The sequence below is a fragment of the Phoca vitulina genome, unplaced genomic scaffold (genome assembly GCF_004348235.1).
Source record: "Phoca vitulina isolate PV1807 unplaced genomic scaffold, GSC_HSeal_1.0 scaffold46, whole genome shotgun sequence".
Classification (NCBI taxonomy): Eukaryota; Metazoa; Chordata; class Mammalia; order Carnivora; family Phocidae; genus Phoca; species Phoca vitulina.
The window spans coordinates 7268149-7292539 of NW_022589749.1; the positions used below are offsets into that span (position 1 = coordinate 7268149).

At 41.9% G+C, this 24391-nt stretch overlaps 1 protein-coding gene across 4 annotated transcripts in view; it reads right to left on the reverse strand.

Moving 5' to 3' along the window:
* Positions 1-337: 337 nt before the first annotated feature.
* Positions 338-24391, reverse strand: part of MAPKAPK5 (MAPK activated protein kinase 5) — a 35558-nt gene continuing 11504 nt past the window's right edge. For 2 of the 4 annotated variants that reach the window (XM_032431388.1, XM_032431386.1), the window contains 13 exons: positions 23218-23291; positions 22440-22515; positions 21767-21864; positions 19945-20053; positions 18115-18204; positions 17272-17367; positions 10620-10700; positions 7246-7433; positions 5106-5226; positions 2520-2650; positions 2133-2254; positions 1056-1160; positions 348-718 (listed from right to left, as the gene is read on the reverse strand). In XM_032431388.1, coding sequence (XP_032287279.1) covers positions 624-718; positions 1056-1160; positions 2133-2254; positions 2520-2650; positions 5106-5226; positions 7246-7433; positions 10620-10700; positions 17272-17367; positions 18115-18204; positions 19945-20053; positions 21767-21852 — 1224 coding nt within the window. In that variant the 5' untranslated portion in view covers positions 21853-21864; positions 22440-22515; positions 23218-23291 and the 3' untranslated portion in view covers positions 348-623. Of the gene's footprint in view, positions 719-1055; positions 1161-2132; positions 2255-2519; positions 2651-5105; positions 5227-7245; positions 7434-10619; positions 10701-17271; positions 17368-18114; positions 18205-19944; positions 20054-21766; positions 21865-22439; positions 22516-23217; positions 23292-24391 lie in introns of all 4 variants that reach the window. The other 2 variants (XM_032431384.1, XM_032431385.1) reach the window with 2 other exon arrangements.

Consider the following 24391-nt stretch of genomic DNA (forward strand, 5'->3'; position numbering starts at 1 on the left):
AAGAATAAACTCAAAATCCCATTAGATTTAAGAAACACACCAATACCTTTTAAAAGATATGGCAAAAAAGAAATGTTACCACTTTTCTCGAAATAATCAGGGACAAGAAAAATGAGGACTCAGATCCCTGCCTCCTCCATCATGGGAGTTGGCATCCTGTGGGTTCCAGCAGGCAGTCTGCAGTATGGATCCACAAAAATTTTTTGGCACCAGAGGTAATCTACCAATCGTGCAGAAAGCAAATACACAGGGCAAGTGAAACCAGATTCCACAGTACTTGATTCAACTGTTTACTAAACAGGTCAGTATAGTCAGTCCTTTGTCTACCACTGGCAAATGGTTTTTGTACACTTTATTACAAATAAAACAATCTTGTTTGACGATACCATCTGTCATCTTACAAACATGAGAAAACAGTCCTAGAGTAATAGTATATCTCTAGGAACTGAGCTTTTCTTAAAAACAAACAAATGAACTATACTATGAATAAGTCCTGTATCTAAATCTATACAGCATCTTTAAGTAATGTGGAAATGAAATTATGATTTATTAATTTACATAAAAATTACTTTATACATTAAAGAATAATTTTCAAATTGTTAAAAAAAAGTCTGAAGCTGTCATTATTGGGATTCATGGGACATGGTTTGCTCTTCTATCACTTGCTTCACAATTTCTGCCAGTTTTAGTCGATCTACTTTATCTGTGAATCCACGACCTGAAATGCAAAAAAGAAAAAAGTCAGTCTCCAAACGTGTGGAGGTGAGATTCTTGACAGGGACCCAATAAGGTACCCATATGGTGTATGACAGGGGCTCTGCAGGGTTGAATCTGCAGCACACAGTTTATCTGAATTCTGGAAAACAAGTGAAAGGCCAGACGTCCAGATATGCCTGTGCAGTTAATGTAGGAATAACCCCCGTCCCATAATACCCCACTCACTCTCTAGCCTCACTCACTTCAAAACAGCCCCAGCTGAGCCCCCAGAGATCATCCATGTTCTACATATAATCACTTCTCTGCATCCATGGAGAAAGGAAGAAGTATTTTCCTACCATTCCAGCTGAAGCTTTGCAGAGTATCTCTTAGAAGTTTGCATTCCCGGTTATACTTCCAAGCCTCCTGCATTACTTCATTCAACTTTTCATCTTCATTCTCTCCTGTTGATAAAGATGAAGAAGTTGTGTTTTCCAGTGGCATCATGGGATTTTAAGTGTCAGAGATGGAAGGACACAATCTCCAACTTATTGAGAAGTGATGAGTAAAGGTGCAAACTTTTGACACTGTTGTTACTACCAGTCCCTACATTACATATAGGTCGCTTCTGGGCTTTGCACTCTTCTACTCTGACAGCCTCACACAAATCCTCTGATGTCCCCGGGGTCTTAGCACTTAGCACTAGGGTATGGGAAGTAGGCAGAGTCAGACTCTGCTGCTGAGCAAAAACACATGATTAATCTAAGAGACCAAGAGAAGAAGGGAGAACAAGGCTGAGTGGACCACTTTCTTTCTCCTAAGCTCATGCTTAGGAGAAGTGCACTATGTGAATTCTCTGAAAACCTAAGGAAGTTAGACAGTTTTCTGGCTTCCTACTTAGGCATCTCATTCATCTGCTGAGAGGAGCCCATTACACCCCACTGTGTGAAGAGAGACTATACGAAAAGAAAGCTCTCACTCAAAAGGAGACATGTACAAGTCACACTCTGGCCATGATACACAAAGCAGCAGGGGCCACTTCTGAACTTCTGGGAGGTACTCTCTTTATATTCACAAGTTAATGATAGTCACATGATCACAAGCTGATCGTGACCCTGTCCACATTTTCCATTCTTCATCTTCTGTCCTGTGCCCTCATTAACAAACTAAGAAAACACAAAATTGCATGCTGCACCAGACACTGGTAATTAAACCTCAACTAGCGGTTTCACAGAAAACCAAAGGAGGGGCAGAACTTACCACCTTTCTGAGTTCCCACTGCCCTCTCTTTCTAGTGGGCAGAGAATAATTTATATAATGTACTTATCTTCTTATAACACAAAGATCAGAAAGACCACCTCATATTAAACTGCTCCTTCTATCATGTGCACGCACGCACGCACGCATGCACACGGAACATTCATAAATGGCGTGACCTTTACCAGCCTGGGGGAGAATACACTGAGCAATCACATCTCGGAGCTTTTCCAAGGCAACATTTGAATCCTCGGCTCCATTCTCCCGGTCATGGATATAAACACCGTCCTTTGGCTTGGTGCTTTAAAAGTTTGGAAGAGAGGGAATAACAAGGTGAAACCTCAGAAACCAACTCTCCGCAGAAGTTAACTCTAAACATAAGGCAGCACATTTTTCAGATAATTAACTAACTATAGAGTGTCTCCAACTTCTGATGCTATTTAAAGGGCTTATCCTTTCCACCCTCTTAAGAGGCAGCAAAAGGGCAAACCCCTGGCTAACCTTTCAGAACCCTGCACTCAGCCATACCAGCCATGAAGGAAAATCCACAGAATAAGCTCAGTTACCCGAGTAATTTCCTCTTCCTCAGAATGGGGTTGTTCACAGAGTGCAGGGGTTTGAGGCTGACTTTCAGATCCTGGATTCTCATGTTGGCCAACTGTTCCGCGTGAGCCTGCTGGATTCCTGCAACCACCGCCTGAATGTAAACACTATCATCAGTTTTCACACTCACTTCAGGGCACCTAAAAAGCTAATCTAAGAAACTGAAGGACAAGCTCCAAGAACTAAGAAGGCAATTTCACTGTTATGCTGGCAGGACACAAATTTTGATAAGCCAGAGCATTCTTCATGGATCAGCAAGCCCAGGGAATACCAGGCAAACCAAGGGCCATACAACAGCTGGCCCTTCCTCCCTGCACAGGGACAGAAATGCAAGTAAGAAATACTAAAAAGAGTCATATTCACAGTCATTGGCAAGAGCAAGGGTAAAGAGAGGCATTCATGTACATCAGGGAAAAGGCTGGTAAGCTGCTGCCCAAGAAGCCCCCCACAGTGGCATTTATTCACTGCCCCCACGGTGTGGACAGTCACTTCAGCCCCGATGGCTCAGAACCCCAAGCACTTCACATGGTAAGCAGGTAGATCTCAGGAACTCATCTACAAGTCAATTAATTTACCATGAGAAATAATTGTCATGGAGTCTAGAACTTTTGAAGCCTGTGTCTTTATGACCAGTGCGAGCTCTTACTGTGGGCAGACCAATTAAGGCAGGTAAATAATCAGCAGAAAGCTTTCTAAGAACAAGATGATCCTATGTTTATATTTTAAAAAAGGACAAACTGTGAGTATATGTGTGTCTCCCCAGAAAAAGATTAGGAAGGATACACTTAGCCAGAGATGACCTCATCTCTGAGGGGTGAGACTGAGGCAGAGGAATGAAAAGGAAATTATGCTTTCTAAAAATACATACCTCTGTATTAATTTCAACAATAAAACTTGACAATTTTAAAAAGTAGTTCCCTGTTAAGCATGTGATTAGATCAGGTAGAGTTTGAACTCATTTAAAGGAACTGTAATCGCTGGCTCTGGCTATACCCTATTGGAGCTCAGGCTCCATCTCCTAGGCAGGGCTTAGATGGACACTATTCAACATCTGCATATGTGGCCATTTTTCTACAAAGTTAGCCAACTCACATCATGACCCCATAATTTCTTTAAAAATGGGAATATATTGTCACCTTGCAGTTCCACCTTATGGGCCTCGGGGCCACTCTTTCTCATTAAGATTCTGCATATCCATATTTGGCTTAATTATATACTAATTCTACAGTAACTCTAGAAAGCAATCTTATTTCTTCAATTCCAAGATCTTGAGGAAAGCCACACTGTAACCCTCATGTGCTGATCTAAGCAATCCCTTAGGATTTTGGACTGATCAAACCAATTCTGGACTACTAGGCATATTTAAACCAGAAAGAGAACCACACACAAATCAGAGATGGCAGAGAACTTTGTTCCTTCCAGCTTTCTTTCCCATACTCCAACAAAACTAAGGGAGGTCTTAGATTTTTTTTTTCCGGGGTGCCTGGGTGGCTCAGTCGTTAAGCATCTGCCTTCGGCTCAGGTCATGACCCCAGGCTCCTGGGATCGAGCCCCACATCAGGCTCCCTGCTCAGCAGGAAGCCTGCTTCTCCCTCTCCCACTCCCCCTGCTTGTGTTCCCTCTCTCGCTGTGTCTCTCTCCATCAGATAAATAAAAAAAATCTTTAAAAATATATATATTGAAACTATTCACTTGTCTCTACTTCTCTGCTCCCAGAGCTGCTCCCGGGCTTGTCAATTACTGCAGAAGTCTTAGGTTGACAAGTCTGCAAGTCTGGCTGACCATCCCTAAATACCTTCCTTGTGGCGAATCTCTTCCCCAAAATTGACAATGGCCTCTCAGTTATGTCCTACTAAGACTTAAGTCCCCCTGTGTGCTTTCAAAGCCTGGCCCTGCCACATGTATTTCACTGACTTCCCATTAATGAAGCCTGGTGGTTTTCCCCATGGATGCACTTCTGTCTGTAATTGTTTGCTCCTGTTGCTCACTGCACTTGGCCACGTATGTTGTCTACTCAAATTCTTTAAGGCAGCTCATGCCTAAACATGTGAATAGGTTAAAAACTGCCATGCAGTAATTAATAAATATGAGGGGTTTTGCCTTCTCTTTGGGAACCCTTCCCTAATTACAGCCCTTCAAAGATGTTCTCTTTTTTCTGAATTCCCATAGCATTCGTAGAAAATGTAGCATGCAAAGCTCTGATGTCTGAAATGTTCCCTCCTTGTTTCACATAAATTGGTCTTTCCAGTCTTGTTTAAGCCCCTCGGGGGAAGGGAGGTTGTCTCATAGTACTCTGTGCCCCCCAACACCGAAGCACAAATATGGAGGGTTTGAGTTTTCATTTTCACTTAGTGTATATTTACCGGGCCTTGATCTGGTCTTTTACACAAAGAAGCTTTTATTTCAGATCCTGATTTTCAGGAAAGCAGGGATGTCTCTCTGGGAAAGACTGAGTTCTCTGCTCTGCCTTTGACCCCTCCCTGAGCCTTGTCCCAGCATTCCTTCTCAACACAGCCTTTTTGGTGAACAAAGTAAGTATCATTCAAAACCTTATCCATCATCAGTTGAGCAGAGGGTAGCACATTATCCAAGGCCTCAGTCGAGTTGAGCCACGGGTGGTCCAATACTCCCTCGATGGTGAGTCTTTCCTCTGGTTTGACCTTCAAGAGCCTGTGGAGAAAAGGCCAACAGGGCTGCCATGCATAGTTGCTTCCAGAAGGCCAGGAAATTCCTGGGTCTGATATAAACAGCTCCAACTTCTGACTTTCTACCAACTCCTACAAGCATAGGCTTTCCATTTGTAGGCAGGAGTGGGGATCTAGTACCTAACCCCTAGTGGTGAAGGCACTGTGTCCTTTGGTAGTCCTTTCTACACTAGACAGAGTGAGATAAAAATGGTAGGATAAGGCTTAACCCAGTGATACTTCAGACTGAGTTCTAGGTTCAATAAGCCTACATATAGTTTATAGTTCCTGAGACTTGAATCTCCACATCCATGTTTTTAGGACAGTGGACTCCAATTTCCAAAAGGGACTCAAAGTGCTCTTTTGGCTGACAGTGGCTACAAAATTAGTTGAGGGGTCATGTGGTTATGAAAATCCAGGTTGCTACTTGTGATAAAACTGTTAGATGTCACCATATGGCAGGACATAAACCCTTTATTCCAGAAACATTCAAAAGCCAAAAAATCTAAAGTCTCTGATAAGAGGATGGCATTTCCTTCTAAGCCGAATGTATTTCTCTGTACCATCTGCTTTTTGATCCTACTTCTTCACATCTTGTCCATCCATGCTGATGCAATTCTTGGCCCACCTCAGCATGTTCCCTGGGCTTTTTAGCCCCTCCTTCCAACTACACATCCTCTCATTGTAAACGTCAGTCAGGACAACATGTGTACTTGCTCTTTCAGGTTCTCTGCAACCTTCTGGATCATTCTGAACAAACAGCTTCAGATTCTGAAGAAATGATTATTTAGAAAAGAATCCCAAAGCTGAAAGAAGATATTATCGCTCTAGGGACAGGAAATATATTCTATAGAACTGACAAAGAGGGTGCCTGGGTGGCTGTGTTGTTGGGCGTCTGCCTTCGGCTCAGGTCATGATCCCAGGGTCCTGGGATGGAGCCCTGCATCGGGCTTCCTGCTCGGCGGGAAGCCTGCTTCTTCCTCTCCCACTCCCCCTGCTTGCGTTCCCTCTCTCGCTGTGTTTCTGTCAAATAAATTAAATCTTAAAAAAAAAAAAAAAAAGAATTGACAAAGAACCACTTAGAGGATATTGATGTTTTGATTAAGTAGCTGAGAATACAGTGTGGAAACAGCATGGGAAGACAAGTGATGCTTTAAACACTGTCTCCACCCTCCTAAAAACTTTTACTTGTATATTATAGAAACTAGTCTGTCTTTATATACATAGATCCTTAACCAACAGGACAAGCTCTCTATTGAAAAGGAGTAATCTCCATAGAGAAATGGCTGTACTGTCAGGAGAAAGCTCCCAGGCACTCCCCCTTTGATGCTTATCTTCATATTACTGATAAAGAAACTGAAACCAAAAGAGAAAAATGACTCAGTGAACACCAAGCAGTAGGAATACCAGAAGAGTGCCCAAATCCCAGGCAGCTGAGACTCCCACACAGCTGGGCAGGAAAAGCAAATATACGTCAAATTTAGGTCTGACTTCTTACCTAGTCCTTCAGCTACCAAAGGACTCTGTCAACTCTCCCTCACCCACTCACTAGCACTAAATCTTCTAAATCTGTCTTAGCAGTTGGGGAGGCTAGAGGCCCATACAATCAGCCACCTACCCCCCACAGCAGCCAAGGAATGAAAAGCCAAAATGTCCTTGTCATCTTAGCCTGAGTTCAGTTCCTGACGCCATGTCTGCTCCACATGACTGGCTAACATGCAGGAACGGCACACCATGGGGCTTACCATTTAAGGTCCTAAATTAATGCTCCAAGGCACCTGGGTTCGCAACCCTGGGGACAAATTCTAAGAATGCGACAAGAGGGAGCAAAGCTCCATTTTCACCAAGGTGTGGACATGAAGAGCTCTCATCTCAGGCTCCAGGGATAAGATTTCTATGATGCGCCAATGAGAAGGAGCATGCCTGGGAAACCAAAGACTTTTCCCTTGTGATCCACCACCTTAAGGCCTCCTTGGCCTCCCCACCCCACAGCCTGGAGACTCACTTCCTCACAACATCTTTGGCCATCTCTGAAATCTGGCTCCACTCTTCTTCTGGGAACTCAAAACTGCCTGTCATGATCTTTCTCCGCATATCCTTTGGGATAGTTCGGCTGTGGTGTTTGGAGTAAAAAGGAGGATATCCGCACAACATCACGTAGATAATCACCCCTAGGGACCACAAGTCACAGCTCTGAAAGGAAAATGAAAATAGTCACTTACAGCAGAGGCACAGCCCCAAAATAAAGCCCCCAGGACCAGCCCAGAAACAGCCCCTAACATACACAGGCTGATATCTCCAAAAATCACTTTACAGAGACTGGAAAAGTTTCAGGAAGTCTTAAGGGAACCAACCTTTCTTTCTATCATAGGTTTTCTATGCCACCAACACTACATATATACACACCAGCATACAAGGCCAGTCTAGGGTGAAATAAACAGTCTCTTTTATTCTCACTGCTCAGGCCCAAGCTACTAGCTGATCCTTGGGTACAGGTATAGGATACTTCATCTCCAGCCAAAGAAGTAACAGATATAAGCCAGCTGGTTGGGAAGCATGTACGCTGTCAGTCTGGGCAGGGTTGAGGGTGCAGGCACAAAGCAGCTAAGACACAGGTAGGCTGACCCCATAATACAGCATAAGTCATTTTGTAAAGGCCCAAAGCAGTTTGACACAGATCAGGAAGAGGCAGTAGAGGGAAGAACAAGAGGTCTAAAGGCACTCCTTTGGCCACAGATGACTCACTGTACCCATTTCCAGGACCATACACCATTCTTGGAGAAGATATGAAAGAAAGAAAACTGCCACCAACTATTTTGTCTGTAGGTATTAGGTGCCTTCATGGGCTACAGTCACAGCATGGTTATTAATAAAGGACTCCTAATTTAGTTAAATGCAGCTCTACCTGCCTCAGAAACTGGATCCTCAGAGGCTTCAGTTCAAGCCTGTCTTGCATCACAGGATAAAAACAGTGTCTGCCTGAGAAAGGCAGCCCAGGGAGTCTACCATTGTGGCCACATGCTCTCGCCATACCACAGCTGTGTCCTGCTGATAGAAGCCTAGAAAACGGGATGTCTCAGGTACTCCCACCCATGTTTTTGCATCATACTAATGGGTATTTGTAGACGACATGACCCATGCTACAGAACATAATTATAAAATTATAGAGGTGAGGTGCCTGGGTGGCTCAGTTGGTTAAGTATCTGCCTTCGGCTCAGGTCATGATCCCGGGGTCCTGCTCAGCAAGGAGTCTGCTTCTGCCTCTGCTCCTCACCCGGCTCATGCTCTCTCTCTCCCTCTCTCTCAAGTAAATAAATGAAATCTTAAAAAAAAAATTATAGAGGTGAAAGGAATCTTAAAAATAGTTCAAATTGGGGCGCCTGGGTGGCTCAGTCGTTCAGCGTCTGCCTTCAGCTCAGGTCATGATCCCAGGGTCCTGGGACCAAGCCCCGCATCAGGCTCCCTGCTTGGCAGGAAGCCTGTTCTCCCTCTCCCACTCCCCCTGCTTGTGTTCCCTCTCTCACTGTGTCTCTCTCTGTCAAATAAATAAAATCTTTAAAAAAAATAAATAAATAAAATTATAGAGGTGAGGTGCCTGGGTGGCTCTGTTGGTTAAGTATCTGCCTTTGGCTCAGGTCATGATCCCGGGGTCCTGCTCAGCAAGGAGTCTGCTTCTGTCTCTGCTCCTCATCCCGCTCATGCTCTCTCTCTCCTTCTCTCTCTCAAGTAAATAAATGAAATCTTAAAAAAAAAAAAAATTATAGAGGTGAAAGGAATCTTAAAAATAGTTCAAATTGGGGCACCTGGGTTGCTCAGTCGGTTAAGCGCCTGCCTTCGGTTCAGGTCATGATCCAGGGTCCTGGAATCGAGCCCCACATCAGGCTCCCTGCTCAATGGGGAGCCTGCTTCTCCCTCTCCCTCTGCCTGCCACTCTGCCTACTTGTGCTCGCTCTCTCTCTCTCTAATAAATAAATAAAATCTTTTAAAAAAAAATAGTTCAAATCCCTCACTTTCCACATGAGGAAACTGATACTATTTTTTAAGACTGATGTAGTTATTTAACTTCTAAAAATTTAATTACATCTTATTACAGATTTTTGTTAAAATATTATTTGCAAATGTAGCATTCAGTGTTGACTTAGTTGCCAATATAAAGAGGATTATCTCTAGACTAACATATATACACATTCAAAAGTAATATGAGCTGTTTATTATTCCAACAGGCTACTCATCTGCAGTGTGTAATTTTTATGAATGTCATGCTAATTCATGAGCACCACTAGGGGTTCACAAAATGGAACAGGAAGACAAAAATACTACTGGAAAATAATATATCATACAAGAATCCATTGCACTCATGCTGAGAAAATTTTCGCAAGTAAATTAACGTCCTCTAAGTGCTTCTACCACTCACTTCCTGCGTGCATCAAGAAGCGGGAAGCAGTTTCTGACTCTGACGCTGTAATCAGCACAGCCCTCAAACCTTCACTACATAAGGGTAGAGCTGACTATGATTTTGAGTTTGTAGGGCAAGAAGGTGTGGAGCAGTGATTTCTTGGAGACTGACCAGTGTTACTCATGAAAGGAGATGTTTCGGGTTCTTGGTTACACTGTGCCAGTGACAGGGTAGAGCACAGGGTCCTGAGTGGCAGAGGAGCCTGCGTGTTCTCTCTGATGTTTGCCTGTGTGTACGTGTGTGCACGTGCTATAGGAACATGTGGGGCCCCAAAGTGTGGGACCCAAGAAGAGCCAACCTACTGCCTTTTTACCACCCTCAGGTCCCTCTCTGTCATCTATATTCAGCCATGAGTCCCCAGGAAGCATCGGTTTTTTTTTCTGATCTACTCAGCAACTCCAGGACCTGCTTTGAGAGGCCCTAACCCTCTTGTGTTTTAGAACAGAGATGCTTGATGTGCAGGCTACAGACTGAGAACTTTAAGACCAGGAACACTTGCTGTTGTGTTGTAGACACTGTTCTAAGTTGGGTATTTTACAGGAAGAAAGAACAGTACCATAAATGGCCATGGAATGTTCTCAGAAATGGCCTCCACCTCAAAAAAAGCAAGACAACCACGTCTTTTAAATGTGGTCGGTGGACTACAACTATCCAAATAAATAACCTACAGGTGACCACTGCCTTTGGTTCCTGCTGCAAAACCTCAATTGTTAAGAAACTTATTTCATATTTCATCAGACAAAAAAACCTGAATTCCAAGGAATCTTCTGCATGTGTGGCTGTTGCCAGCCTTTTGGACAGGAATATTAAGGGATAAGAATTCCCTTAGAATTCCAAAGAATTCATTCCCAAAGAACCACAAACACCCCACAGGAGAAGAGGGGCTACACCTGAAGGGTACAGGTAAGTATCTCTTCCCCTACCTTGTTGTAAGTGTAGGGTGTTGGCGAGGTAGGTATGATGCCAGATTTCTCCTTCTGATGCCTTCTCTGTGCCTCCAATACCTGTCAGAGTCAGACCAAAGGGGACAATTTACTGAAAACCACACCAATGACCTACAACTTGAGAAAGAATGTTGAAAAAGAATGCTGAAGGAGAGTAGACACTGGCAGTTAACAATTAAAAACAAAACAACAACAACAAAAAACCCCAACCCTCCAGAAAACACAAACTTTCAAAAACCTTCTTTCCCTCCTATAACCAGCAATTTATCAGTTTTTGCCCAGGTCAAGGACATGAAGATCAAGTCCTTGGAAGAGATTTAACTCTTCTTCCTGCCCATCAAGGCATCCGAGATCAAGGACTTTTTCCTGGAGACACAGACATCCCTTATGCCTGTATGAAAGCAGACCAGTGCTGGCCAGTGGATCAGGTTCAGGGTACTTGCTGCCATCAAGGACTGTAACAATCATGCTGGTCTGGGTGTTAAGTGTTCAAGGAGGCAACCACTGCCATCCATGGGGCCATCATCCTGGCCAAGCTCTCCACTGTCCTGTGCAGCGAGACCCCTGGGGGAACAATATTGGCATACCCCGCAGATTCCTTGCAAGATGACAGGATGCTGCAACTATGCACTGGTCTGCTTCCTCCTCACACCCAGACCCACGCTATGGTCTTAGCCCCATGCCCACGAAGCTGCTGATGGCAGATGTTGACAACTGCCACACCTCAGCCAGGGGCTGCAGTGTCACCTGGGGCAACTTTGCCAAAGCAACCTTCGATGCCATCTCCAAGACCTACAGCTGCCTTACCCCAACACTCTGGAAAGAGACTGTGTTCACCAAGTCTCCCTGTCAGGAATTCACTGACCATCTTGTAAAGACCCACATCAGAGTCTCCATGCGGAGGACCCAGGCTCCAGCTATGGCCACCACATAGTGTTTTTATACAAGAAGAGTAAAGCGAATTAATTAAACCTGAAAAAGAAAATACCATTTATAATAGCACCATAGAATAAATCTTAACAAAGATGGGAAAGACCTGTACACTGAAAACCACACAAATATTGCTGAGAAAAACTAAAGGCAAAAATAAATGGAGCAATAGCGCTTGCTCATGGGCTAGAAGGCTCAGTATTATTCAGATGTCAGGGTCTTCGTATTGAACCATACCTCTAAAACAACCCTAGTCAAAATCCCAGCAGGCTTTTTTGTAGAAATTAACAGCTGTTTCTAAAGTTTATATGGGAGTACCTGGGTGGCTCAGTTGGTTAAGCATCTACCTTTGGCTCAGGTCATGATCTCAGGGTCCTGGGATCTAGGCCCGTGTCGGGCTCCCTGCTCAGCGGGAAGCATGCTTCTCCCTCTCCTCCCCGCTCATGCTCTCTGTCACTCTCTCTGTTTCTCTCTCTCTCTCAAATAAATAATTAAAATCTTAAAAAAAAAAGTTTATATGGAAATGCAAAGAAATTAGAATAGCCAAAACAACTATGAAAAAGAACTGAGTTGGAGGGCTAACACTACCTTATCTCAATAGTTATTAGAAAAAAAAGTTATTATAAAGCCACAGTAATCAAGACAGTACAGTACTGGTGTAAAGACAAAGAGATCACTGAAACAGAACAGAAAAACCAAAATTAAACCCACACATACACATTCAATTGATCTTTGATGAAGATTGAAAAGCAATGCAATAGAGAAAAGATAGCCTTTTCAACAAATGGTACTGGAACTGGATATCCAAATGCTAAAAAAAAGAACTTAGATTCATATTCATACATTATACAAAAATTAAATCAAAATGGATCATGCATATAAATGCAAAACCTAAAACTATTAACTTGTAGGAGGAAATCTTGGGTGATCTTGGGTGAGACAAAGATTTCTTACACATAGGAAACCAAAAGCTGAGCCCATAAAATATATATATATATATTTTTTAAGGTTTTATTTATTTATTTGACCGAGAGAGACACAGTGACAGAGGGAACACAAGCAGGGGGAGTGGGAGAGGGAGAAGCAGGCTTCCCGCCGAGCAGGGAGCCTGACACGGGGCTCGATCCCAGGACTCTGGGATCATGACCTGAGCTGAAGGCAGACACTTAATGACTGAGCCACCCAGGCATCCCCCATAAAATATTTTTAAAAATTGGTAAATTGTGGGGTGCCTGGGTGGCTCAGTGCGTTAAGCATCTGCCTTCGGCTCAGGCCATGATTCCAGGGTCCTGGGATCGAGTCCCGCATCGAGCTCCTTGCTCAGTGGGGAGCCTGCTTCTCCCTCTGCCTGCCGCTCCCCCTGCTCCTGCTCTCTCTTTCTCTGACGAATAAATAAATAAAATCTTTTAAAAAATCAATTAATTCATCATATTAACAAAATAAAGAAGAAAAATACATTATCAGGCTAACATGCAGAAAAAGCATTGGACAAAATTTAACACATTCCCTTTCAGTAAACTAGGAATAGAAGGAAACTTCCTCAACCCGAAAAAGGGCATCTACAAAAATGTAAGTTAATATGGTTAATGGTAAAAGATTGAACATTTTTTCTAAGATCAGGAATGAGGCAAGGAGGTCTGCTCTAATCCCTTATATTCAGCTAGTGGTCCCAGCCAGTACAATAAGGCAAGGAAAAGAAATAAAAGGCAAACATACTGGAAAGAGCAAAGTAAATGTCATTATTCACAGACAACCATGATTTTGTATGTAGAAGATCTTAACAAATCTACAAAAAATCTACTATAATTGATAAGTGAATTTAGCAGGATACAAGGGATCAAAAGTCATTTGTATTTCTACAAACTAGCAACAAACAACTGGAAAATGAAATTGTTAAAAATATAATTTCTAACAGCATCCAAAAATATAAAATATAGGAATAAACTTAAGAAAGTATGTACAAAACCTATGCACTAAGAAATATAAATATTTCTGAGAAAAATTAAAGACCTAAATAGAGAGATCTACCATGTTCACTGATTGAAAGACTTAATAATGTTAAGAGGTCAACTTTCTCCAAATTCATCAGCAAATTAAACACAATCCAAATCAAATCCCAGGAGATTTTTTCTGTTATAGAGAAGTGAATTCTAAAATTTATAGAAAAGTGCAAAGGGTTCAGAATAATCAAAACAATTTTGAAAAAGAATAAATTTGAAGGACTTCTTACACTATCTGATATCCGAGGTCAAGACTTAATATAAAGCTACAGTAATCCACATGATATAGCTGTAAGGATAGATACATAAGCAGAATAGAACAGAATAGAATAGACTAACACATATATGGTCAATTGATTTTTTTAAAGATATTCATTCATTCATTTATTCGAGGTGGGGAGGGGCAGAAGGAGAGGGAGAGAGAGAATCTCAAGCAGACTCTGCAATGAACTCAGAGCCTGACACAGGGCTACATCCCACAACCCTGAGATCATGATCTGAGCTGAAATCAAGAGTGGGATGCTTAACTGACTGAGGCACCCAGGTGCCCCTGGTCAAATGATTTTTGACAAAACTGCAAGATAATTCAGTTCAACAAAACTGTAAGGTAATTCAATGACACAAGGTTATTCTTTTCAACAAATGATGTGGAAACCTGACATCCATAAGGAAAAAGAACTTTGACCCTTATTTTACACACACATACACACACACACACACAGAGACACCACCCATCAAATGAATCACAGTCCAAAAGGTAAAAGCTAAAACGATAGGGACACCTGGGTGGCTCAACTGGTTAAGCATCTGACACCTGATCTCAGCTCAGGTCTTGATCTCAGGGTCATGAGTTCAAGTCCTGTGTTGGGCTCCGTGCCAGGCATGGAGCCTACTTAAAAAACGTGGGGGGAGGGACCTGGGTGGCTCAGTCGGTTAAGTATCCAACTTTTGATCTCGGCTCAGGTCATAATCTCAGGGTCATGGGATCAAGCCCCGAGTCAGGCTCCACGCTCAGTGGGAGTCTGCTTTTCTCCCTCTCCCCCTTCTGCTCGCTAACACTCTCTCTAAAATAAATAAATAGGGGCGCCTGGGTGGCTCAGTTGGTTGGGCGACTGCCTTCGGCTCAGGTCATGATCCTGGAGTCCCGGGATCGAGTCCCACATCGGGCTCCCTGCTGAGCAGGGAGTCTGCTTCTCCCTCTGACCCTCTTCCTTCTCGTGCTCTCTCTCTCATTCTCTCTCTCTCAAATAAATAAATAAAATCTAAAAATAAATAAATAAATAAATAAATCTTTAAAAAAAAAAAAGGCTAAAACTATAACCTTTAATAAGAAACCATGAGAAAAATCTTCATGTACATGGGTATGGAAAGACCTCTTAGAAACAGAATCACCAACCATTTAAAAAAAAAAAATGGGTGAGAGGCGCCTAGGTGGCTCAGTCGGTTAAGCATCCAACTCTTGTTTTCAGCTCAGGTCATGATCTCAGGGTTGTGAGATCAAGCCCTATGTCAGGCTCCATGCTGGACATGGAGCCTGCTTGAGATTCTCTCTCCCTCTCCATCTGATCCTCTCTTCTTTCCCTCTCTCTCTCTCAAAAGAAAAAAAAAAAGGGATGAATTGGATTTGATCAAAATAAAAAAGTTCTAGGGTGCCTGGCTGGCTCAGTCGGTGGAGCATGAGACTCTTGATCTCCGGGTTGTGAGTTAAAGCCCCACGTTGGGGATGGAGATTACTTAAATAAATAAATAAACTTTGGGGCCCCTGGGTGGCTCAGTCGTTAAGCATCTGTCTTCAGCTCAGGTCATGATCCCAGGGTCATGGGATCGAGCCCCACATCAGGCTCCCTGCTCAGCTTCCCTGCTTCTCCCTCGCCCACTCCCCCTGCTTGTGTTCCCTCTCTCACTGTGTCTCCCTCTGTCAAATAAATAAATAAAATCTTTAAAAATAATATAATTAATTAATTAACAAAAATTTAAAATTTTTTTAAAAATAAAAAACTGCTGTTATTCTGAAAAGCAAGCCACAGTCTGAGAAAAATATTCATAATATATATGTGGTGGGCAGAATAATGGCTTCCCAAAGACGTCCATGTTCTAATCCCTGGAATCTGTGAATATGTTACCCTACACAGCAAAAGGGACTTTGCAGATTTTATTAAATGGAGGATCTTGAGATGGGGAAGTATCCTGGATTATCTGGGTGTATCTAATGTAATCACAATTATGAAAGGGAAGCAAGAGGGTCAGAGTCAGAGAGACTGGAAGATGCTATGGTACTGGCTTTGAAAATGGAGAAAGACGGGATGCCTGGGTGGCTCAGTCAGTTAAGCGTCTGCGTTCGGCTCAGGTCACGATCCCAGGGTCCTGGGATGGAGCCCCAAATCGGGCTCCCTGCTCAATGGGGAGCCTGCTTCCCCCTCTGCCTGCCCCTCCTCCTGCTTGTGCACTCTCTCTGACAAATAAATAAAATCTTTAAAAGAAAAAAGAAAGAAAGAAAATGGAGAAGGAGGCCACCAACCAAAGAATGCAAATGCCTCTTGAAGCTGGACAAGGCAAGGGAATGGATTCTCCCCTAGAGCTTCCAGAAGGAACACAGTCCTGACAACACCTTGAACCGTTTCAGACTTCTAACCTCCAAAACTGTGAGGAAATAAATGTGTTGCTTTAAGGCACTAGGTCTGTGCAATTCATCACAGTAGCAATAAAAAGTAATACATATATACAACAAAGAACTTGTATCCAGAAAATAATAAGAACTTTTTATACCTCACAATTATAAAACCAAAAATGGGCAAAAGATTTATACCCATACTTCACAAGAGAATGTTTTACCCGTATTTCACAGTAGAATGTCTAATAAACACATGAAAAAATACTCAACAGTAACCATTAAGAAAGCATTATAATTAAATCCATAATGAAATAATATTATGGACCTACCAGAAAAACTAAAATTATATATACTAACAAACATGAATTGATGGTAAGAACATGAAGCAACTGGAACTCTTATATATTACTGGGGAATAGGTAAAATGGTACCACCATTTTGGAAAAGATGTCCCCCAAAACTTGTAAATGAATGTTCCTAGAAGCTTTATTCATAATAGCCAAAAATAGAAAACCCAAAATGGCCATCAGTCAGTGAATGGATAAACAAACATGGCTTAGTCCTCTATGATAGAATGCTACTTAACAACAAAAAGGAACTAACTGCTGATACATGCAGCAACATGGATGAATTTCAAACACATACTGAGCAAAAGAAGTGAAACACAACAGGTACATGCGTTCCATTCACATGAATTTCTACAACAGGCAAAACTAACCCATAATGACAGAAAGTAGATCAGTGATTACCTGGTGCAAACTGACTACAAAGATACACAAGAGTTCCTGACGTGACAGAAATGTTTCATATCTTGATTGTGGTGGTGACTGTGCAGGAGTATCTATTTGTCAAAACTCATCAAACTGTACTTAAAGCATGAGTATTTTATTGTATACAAATCATACCTTGTTTTTAAAACAAGTTGATTTTAAAATATAATGCCTGCATCTAGTTAAGCAGACTGTAGGTTTCTGAAGCTGAGTTCTTCCCTTCCCATTGGTAATACATGCCCACTTGTGCTGTGGAAGAGAAGAACGTGTCTACAGACAGCCCGGTGACACATCCTGTGGCAGAAAGAGCAAATGCTTACCTGAGGTGCAACATAATAAGGGGTGAACTGGGGTGTCATCAAGTCACCTTGGTCAATTTTGGCAAATCCAAAGTCACACAACTTCACTGGGGCATCCTGAAATAAAACAAATGGGAGTCATTGCTCCAGAGTTCTCAGTAAACACTAAAGGAAAATCCAGGTGGAAGACAGGTTATCTTGTGCTCTCTCTCAAGAGTTTCCAGCTGACACCGGAGCCTATGAATAGCATGTCCTCACATCTGGAGAAATGATTCATACTGAGGAATTTTTCTTAGTAACACAGAGGTAAAGAATTTCTATCCACTCATAGTTGGCCTTGTTTCATGACTGGTATATGCAGTACTAAAATCAAGATCTTAACCAAGTGCCCCCTGACTCTATCTACTGGCCCATCATCTCCAATCCAGGGTGTGATTTCACTTTTAGCATCAACTTCAAGATTGCCAGAGCAACTTATTTGGTGGGACATGGTACAAGGGGCTGGAGAGAAAAAAACACCTTATCAGCATTAACGAACGGCAAATACAACTATTACACTTCAAGGTAATATTTAACAGCATATAGATTCCTGCCCCTTTCCAAAGCACCCCCAAATCATATCCAAAATTTTAAGTCTTACAAATGTATATCAGTACCATCCAAAATTATCAATGCCAGGGGTACAGTAGAATGTCTCTGAGCCTCTAGCAAGGAAACAAGTGGGGAAAGTAAGCTGCTGGAAGCACTTTGGCTGAAAGCCTCTTCACCATGGATTCAGAGAACTCTGAATCTACACCTACACACCCATTCCCGAACTGTGTTGAGAGTGGCAGCACTAAAATGCAGAAAAACAAGTCATCTCACCAAAGAGTTATCCTTGAAGAGCAGATTTTCAGGCTTGAGGTCTCTGTGAGCGATGTTTAACAAGTGACAGTGCTGTAGAGCCAAAGCTATCTGGAAAAGGACATAATGGAGCAACCATATCTTAGAAAAGATAGCTCTTTAATGCCCCTAGCTTAGAGAACTCAGGATATTAAAAAAAAAAAATCCTTAATTAAGTCAATTAAGACTGGGGTTGGTTTTCAATTTTACAGCAGAAATTAAGTAAGACTTTGGGTACCAAGAAACAAATGAATTCAGCTTAGTTTAGCTGCAACCTGTATTTCATTAAGCTAAATAAATAAATAAACAAATAAATAAATACAGTAAAACACTTCTTTGCCCAAGTAAACTGATGGGTACCAAGAAATAGAAATGAATTCAGCTTAGTTTAGCTGCAACCTGTATTTCATTAAACTAAATAAATAAATAAAACAGTAAAACACTTCTTTGTCCAAGTAAACTGACAGTTAAAGCCTGTACGAAATGGGAAGGACGAAATGCTTCCAATTCCACTCCTCTGAGATGCACCACCACGGCAGCGTAAACACTGTGCCGGGCAGTCTTCAGCGGGCCTGGGCTCCCCTAGCAGGACAGCGGGCACTAACACCTGGCTCCGGGGAGAACCGCACTGTCCGGGGGTTCAAGTCCAGGCTCTGCCTTCAAGGAAAATGGAAAAGCTGCTAACTGCATTTTTCCACCTGATGTTCCAATTTGCTCATCCCATTTGCTGAAATGAAATGTCGCCTGTTTAGGTGGGTTGGAAGGGTTTTTGTTTTATATGAGATTCTCAGAGCACATCCTAATATTTGAAATCTTTGAAAAATACAAGATGTAATTTTTAAAATTAAATAGAACAAATTCTACCTGTTCTTCAACTCTCAGTATGGAATTGTCTTGGCATTCCAAATATCAGTCCCCCCCTCCCAGAAAGGAGGCATCCAAAAATGCTTAAGGCTCCCACACACTGTTAGCGCTTGAAGCTGAGGCCGCTGGCTGGCCGTGGCGCTCACAAGCTCAGCTAGTGCGCTACCAGAGGGCCAAGTCTTCCGCTAATGCCACAAGGGGCTCTGGCCCAGTGAGCAGAGACTTTGATAGGAATTCTTGCTTTAAGTGAGGGAAGAATGCTTGAGGCTCATGGAAAATTTGGAAGAATTTTGTATTTAGAACCAACTGAGGTCTGATTTCCTGCTTTTTGCCTTGCTTGCTTGGCCTGAAGATAAGCCTTGTGGAGTTAGCTTGTCACCTCCTCAAGAGGTTATTTCGTTAGATTCCTAGTATTGTTTGTGACATGAATCATTTTTCTAGCAATAAAATGTGATGTCAAAATAGAGAGACTATAATCAGGAATAACCCAGAATTACAAAGACCTTAGAATTCTATTAAAATCTGATGAGGTGACTCAGAAGCAAAAAGTATCTTGTATACAATTGTCCCAGAAGATATTTTTATCCCATACAATCTTTCAGGTGTTATCAACAGCAATTTATCTCAAAGTCCAACACTGCTTGGAATGCTACATACTCAAAGATATCTACAGTCTACAGAGGAATTAAAAGATTACCTTTCTTCCAGAGTTTATTTAAATCTTATAATAGGCAAGCAATTGACAACCACTTAAAAATACAGTCCCCCCCCAAGTATAAAAGGGGTCACATTTCTCCTGTCAAAGCATCTTTTCTGATTACATAACAAAGCAGGCAATGAGAGATCAAATAGAGCTTTTCTTCAAGCTTTCTTTTATTCCCCCCCAATGAAATTGTGCTTGTTAACCAACATTGTTGGCAGTTTGATTGGTACCCGGGGTTAACTTGCCTGCTTTGTTACTTGGCTGGCTTGCTTCTCTGTAAAGTGCCGGTGCTGGCTGATTCTGTGAAATAGCTCTCCCCCTTCCATCATCTCCATTACAATTAAGAGTCGAGCCCTGTTTGAAAGCATTTGATTTTGTTAAGTTAAAAAAAAAAAAAACTGAAACATCAAATAGCTAACCTAAAGATACCTCATCTACAAAGTGTGTAACTACTTCCTAAGTCTAGCCCTACCATGCCCCTTGGAGTTGGACCCCTTGTCACTATCAACTGGACACTATAGATAAGGAATACCCCTCACCTAAAATTTTCTAAGACGCTAAAATGAGAGTAAAATAATTAAGTTTTGAAGACAATGATCCTTTTGAAGATACTGGACTTGTTATTACTAGATGTTAAAGGGGGGGGGTGTTCTTTTTTTTTTTTTTTGAAGATTTTATTTATTTATTTGACAGAGAGACAGCGAGAGTGGGAACACAATCAGGGGTTGTGGGAGAGGGAGAAGCAGGCTTCCCGCTGAGCAGGGAGCCCAGTGTGGGGCTCGATCCCAGGACCCTGGGATCATGACCCGAGCTGAAGGCAGACGCTTAACGACTGAGCCACCCAGGTGCCCCAGGGGTGATCTTTTAAGTGACATGTTTTTGTATCATATTTAGGGCAGCTAGATAGAAAGTGCATTGAAAACAGAATATGACTTTGTATAGGATATGAATTTCAAGTCACTTGGCTGGTGTGGGCTACCTTGGTTATTCACTCTCATTCCTTGTCTGTCTATGTCTGTATCTATGTCTGCGTGTCTCTCTCCACTCCTTCTCCCCACTATACTAGTTTTCCATGTGACCCACAGCATACCCAGCAAGACAGCTGGACAGGGTTACACAGCTACTAAAGAAAAGCAAAAATTCTCATGTTGTTAAAAAAAAAAAATCGGAATTCTGGTTACCATTCTTTGATATAAATGCTTCCAGCTTCTATCCAAATGCTTTCACCAACAGAGCACAGTTGTTAAGAAATAGTTACGATTGCCCATTTGTTTTTACAAATCCATCTTCTTTCTCCACCTGGAAGAACCCTACCAAGTCCTAGCCCCCACATAACCACTCTGTGAGACACCTCACCTCCCCAGCCTACAGTTAGCAGCTCTCTTCTCCTTTGTAAGCTCAAAATATCTTATGGATGCCTCTCCTTGGTGCCTATCACATTGCTATGAAGATAGGTTGACATCCCAGTCCCCAGAAGAAATCATACCTTATTTAACTTTGAATCCCCTGGAAGACACTTAGAATGCCACCCAGCGGACTTGCCAAACATTTGGCAGCTAAAAGAATAATGTTGATTTATTCCTTTAAAAGGAATGTCAGACTAAGCAATAAGAGCTTTTTGCCATATCAACTCTAAGCCCGTGCCTAGTAATATCTGGTCCCCTTTCACTAATTTGAAATAGAATCTATTTTAATTCCACATTACATACTTTTTTTTTTTTTAAGAGAAAGTAATCACAATAATCAGGGGGTCCCAAAGAGTGGGTGGGGCATAGATGAAACAAGACTGACAATGAGTTGGCCAACCCAACTTTTGAAGTTGGGTGATGACTACCTGGGGATTCATTACATAATTCTGTCTGCTTTTACAAATGTTTGAAATTTTCCAAAATAAAAAGAAGAGAAGAGAGAAAGAGGGAGGGAAACAGGCAGGCAGGGAGGGAGGGAAGGAGGGATGGAGAGAAAGGGGGAGGGGGAAAGAGAGCACAAAAGAGAGGAAAACCCCACTACACCTTGACCTACATGTAGAGAGGTGGACATGTGGTGATGACCCCCATGTAGTCTTACCTGGGGCTGGACTCATGAGGAAACTGTACACTGTTAGCAAACACTTCAATAATTTGAACTATATTTGGGTGTGTGGCACACATCATGTGCAGACGTACCTTAAAGAGAACAGAGGAAACGTATCACCTCACCAACAGATTTACTTTCTACTGCCCCACCCATTAGCAAATGAAAAATCTGGCAAATAACTCATTTTGTTTCAGAAATTATTCATGTATCTCTAAGCAAAAGAATACGTCCTCCACTGCACATGTTACTAGTATGTCATCACCACACCCAGATGATTTAAAACAAATGGGTATTTTTTAGAACTAGAAACACATCCTCACAGCCCTCCTGCAGCACACTTACAAGACACTAGTCACCATTCTCCACTCTTCAAGGAACTTGTCCAATAAGTAAAAGCTGAGGTAAACCTGAATACTTCAGGGTATAAGAACCACATTAATTGAAAAAGAACAAGAGGTGGTTTCAAGGAAGACTGACAGCCTTTGGTACTGATAGATATGGGACCACTTTGTCATGATGACAGGAATAGGGAAAAGGGGTAAATATGGATATAAAATTCTTTGTGCATCTCTGTATTCCCTCCAGGAAGCTGCCTTACTTGTAAAAAGAATAATTTGTAGGCACTTCCAATATTTAGGCAAATCAAGGCAATAAAGGGTCATACCTCATTTCTAGCTTTTGGACGATCAAAAAGAATTTTCAGTGCAAACCGTTCTTGAGTAGATTTCTTTACACAGACTCTAGATTTGGAGGAAAAAAAATCAATCAGAAATCATCTACGTTACACTGAAAACTAATTTAATAGGTTTGTTCTTTTAGAACTGTACTTCTAATCAAGAATATATCCGGGTGCATCCAAACAAACTTGCCCCTAGGGCTAGCAGGTGGAGAGGCAGAAAAGCCATCTCACTCTCCCGGCACAGGCCTCAGCTCCTGAGCCATGTGGGAGCAACCTGAAGAAGGCCAAGGAAGGAAAGGCCAAGGATGGCCTCTGCTGGCAGCTCTCACAGTGGCTCCACAGTCTCAATATCCTTTTCTTTCTTTTTTTTTTTTTTGAGAGAGACAGAGAATGAGGGGGTGGGGGCAGAGGGGGAAGGAGAGAATCTTAAGCAGGCTCCACACCTAGCGCGAGCCCAACATAGGGCTCGATCTCACAACCCTGAGATCATAACCTGAGCCGAAATCAAGAGTCAAACACAACCAACCTAGTCACCCAGGTGCCCCAGTCTCGATATCTTAAATGATTCTATGTTACAGATCAGGTGACTCAGTCACTTAAATATATTTCTAAATGGATGAGGAAAAGCCTTACATAAATATGTCCACTTGTTAAATTAAGGCTATTTCACAAATCTGGCACACCTGATGCTTCTAATGTACAATGTATGTCAAATGGCCCTTTGCGGAGCAATTCTGCCATAGTTTTGCATGTCGTCTCTTACCTAACTGGACCACTAATTCCAGCTCCCAGCTTCTGAGTCCAATTGATATTGTATTCCTCTAAAATGGAGGTTTCCTATTAAAACAGAAAAGGGAGGGGGCAGACAATGATTCTCCAATTAAAAAGCCGAATAATAGAGCAAGGTGGGACAACAGAAAACCTTATCACTCACTATCTCATCTTCTAAAAGAAACTGATAAGTAGGGCTTTGCATTCTTTTGGCTTTATAATTAGGTACTTCTTCTAAATGACTATGTTAGGCACTGTTTTCCAGCAAAAAAGAAAGCAAACACTTTTGGATAAGAAGAAATTCTTCAGCTCATCCACAAGGTCCATTTTACTCAGTGTTTTTCAGGGGCTGGGGGGTAGTGTGAGAGGAACATATTCTTTCCAAAATGCTTCCCTACTGAATATTCAATTGCTAAAATGAAATGGTCAGTATATTTTCTGAGGTTCCAGAAAGACTGCTCTGATACATGCTTCTATGATATAGAAGGCCTATACCCTTGAAGAAGTTGATCAAATTGTTGAAATAACTGAATAAATTGAGACTTAAAAGTTCAAATAAAGTAGTATATAGAATATAGAATATAATAGTAAATTTATCTAATTTTCAACAGCATCATTTTGAGTACAAAGATATCGTCACATTCATTGTGTAACTATATTTTTTATAGTTTTCAATTGTTTTATTTACAGTTTTAATAGCTTCCAATAGTTCCCGATATAGCCTCTATGATTTAGTGAAAGTTTTTATGGAATTCCTGTCTAATCACTATATGCTGAGCTTCTGTTGCCATAGGCTTTCAGGCATGAAAACCACATATTTAAGTTATGGCAGGCTAAAATTCACTTTTCAGGGTTCCACAGGAAGAAAAGGAAACCAAATGGAGACCCTGAGAAATTAGGCCGGAACTCATGAGATTTTCAAAGTGTTTTGTTGCAATGAGGATCGAATAGAATCACGACTCCCAGTACATGGGAACAGGATATCTGTCCACACTCATTGAGCAGTTGGTATGTGCCAGACACCAGGCTAAGTTCAGAGACAGAAAAACAGAGCTTCTGCCCAATTAATATGCAAGCATACAAAATAAGCTTACAACAGTCATCATCTCCACTTTCCTGCTGCCCAGTTCTTGATAAAGGTTCTCAGCATATAATAAATGCTCACT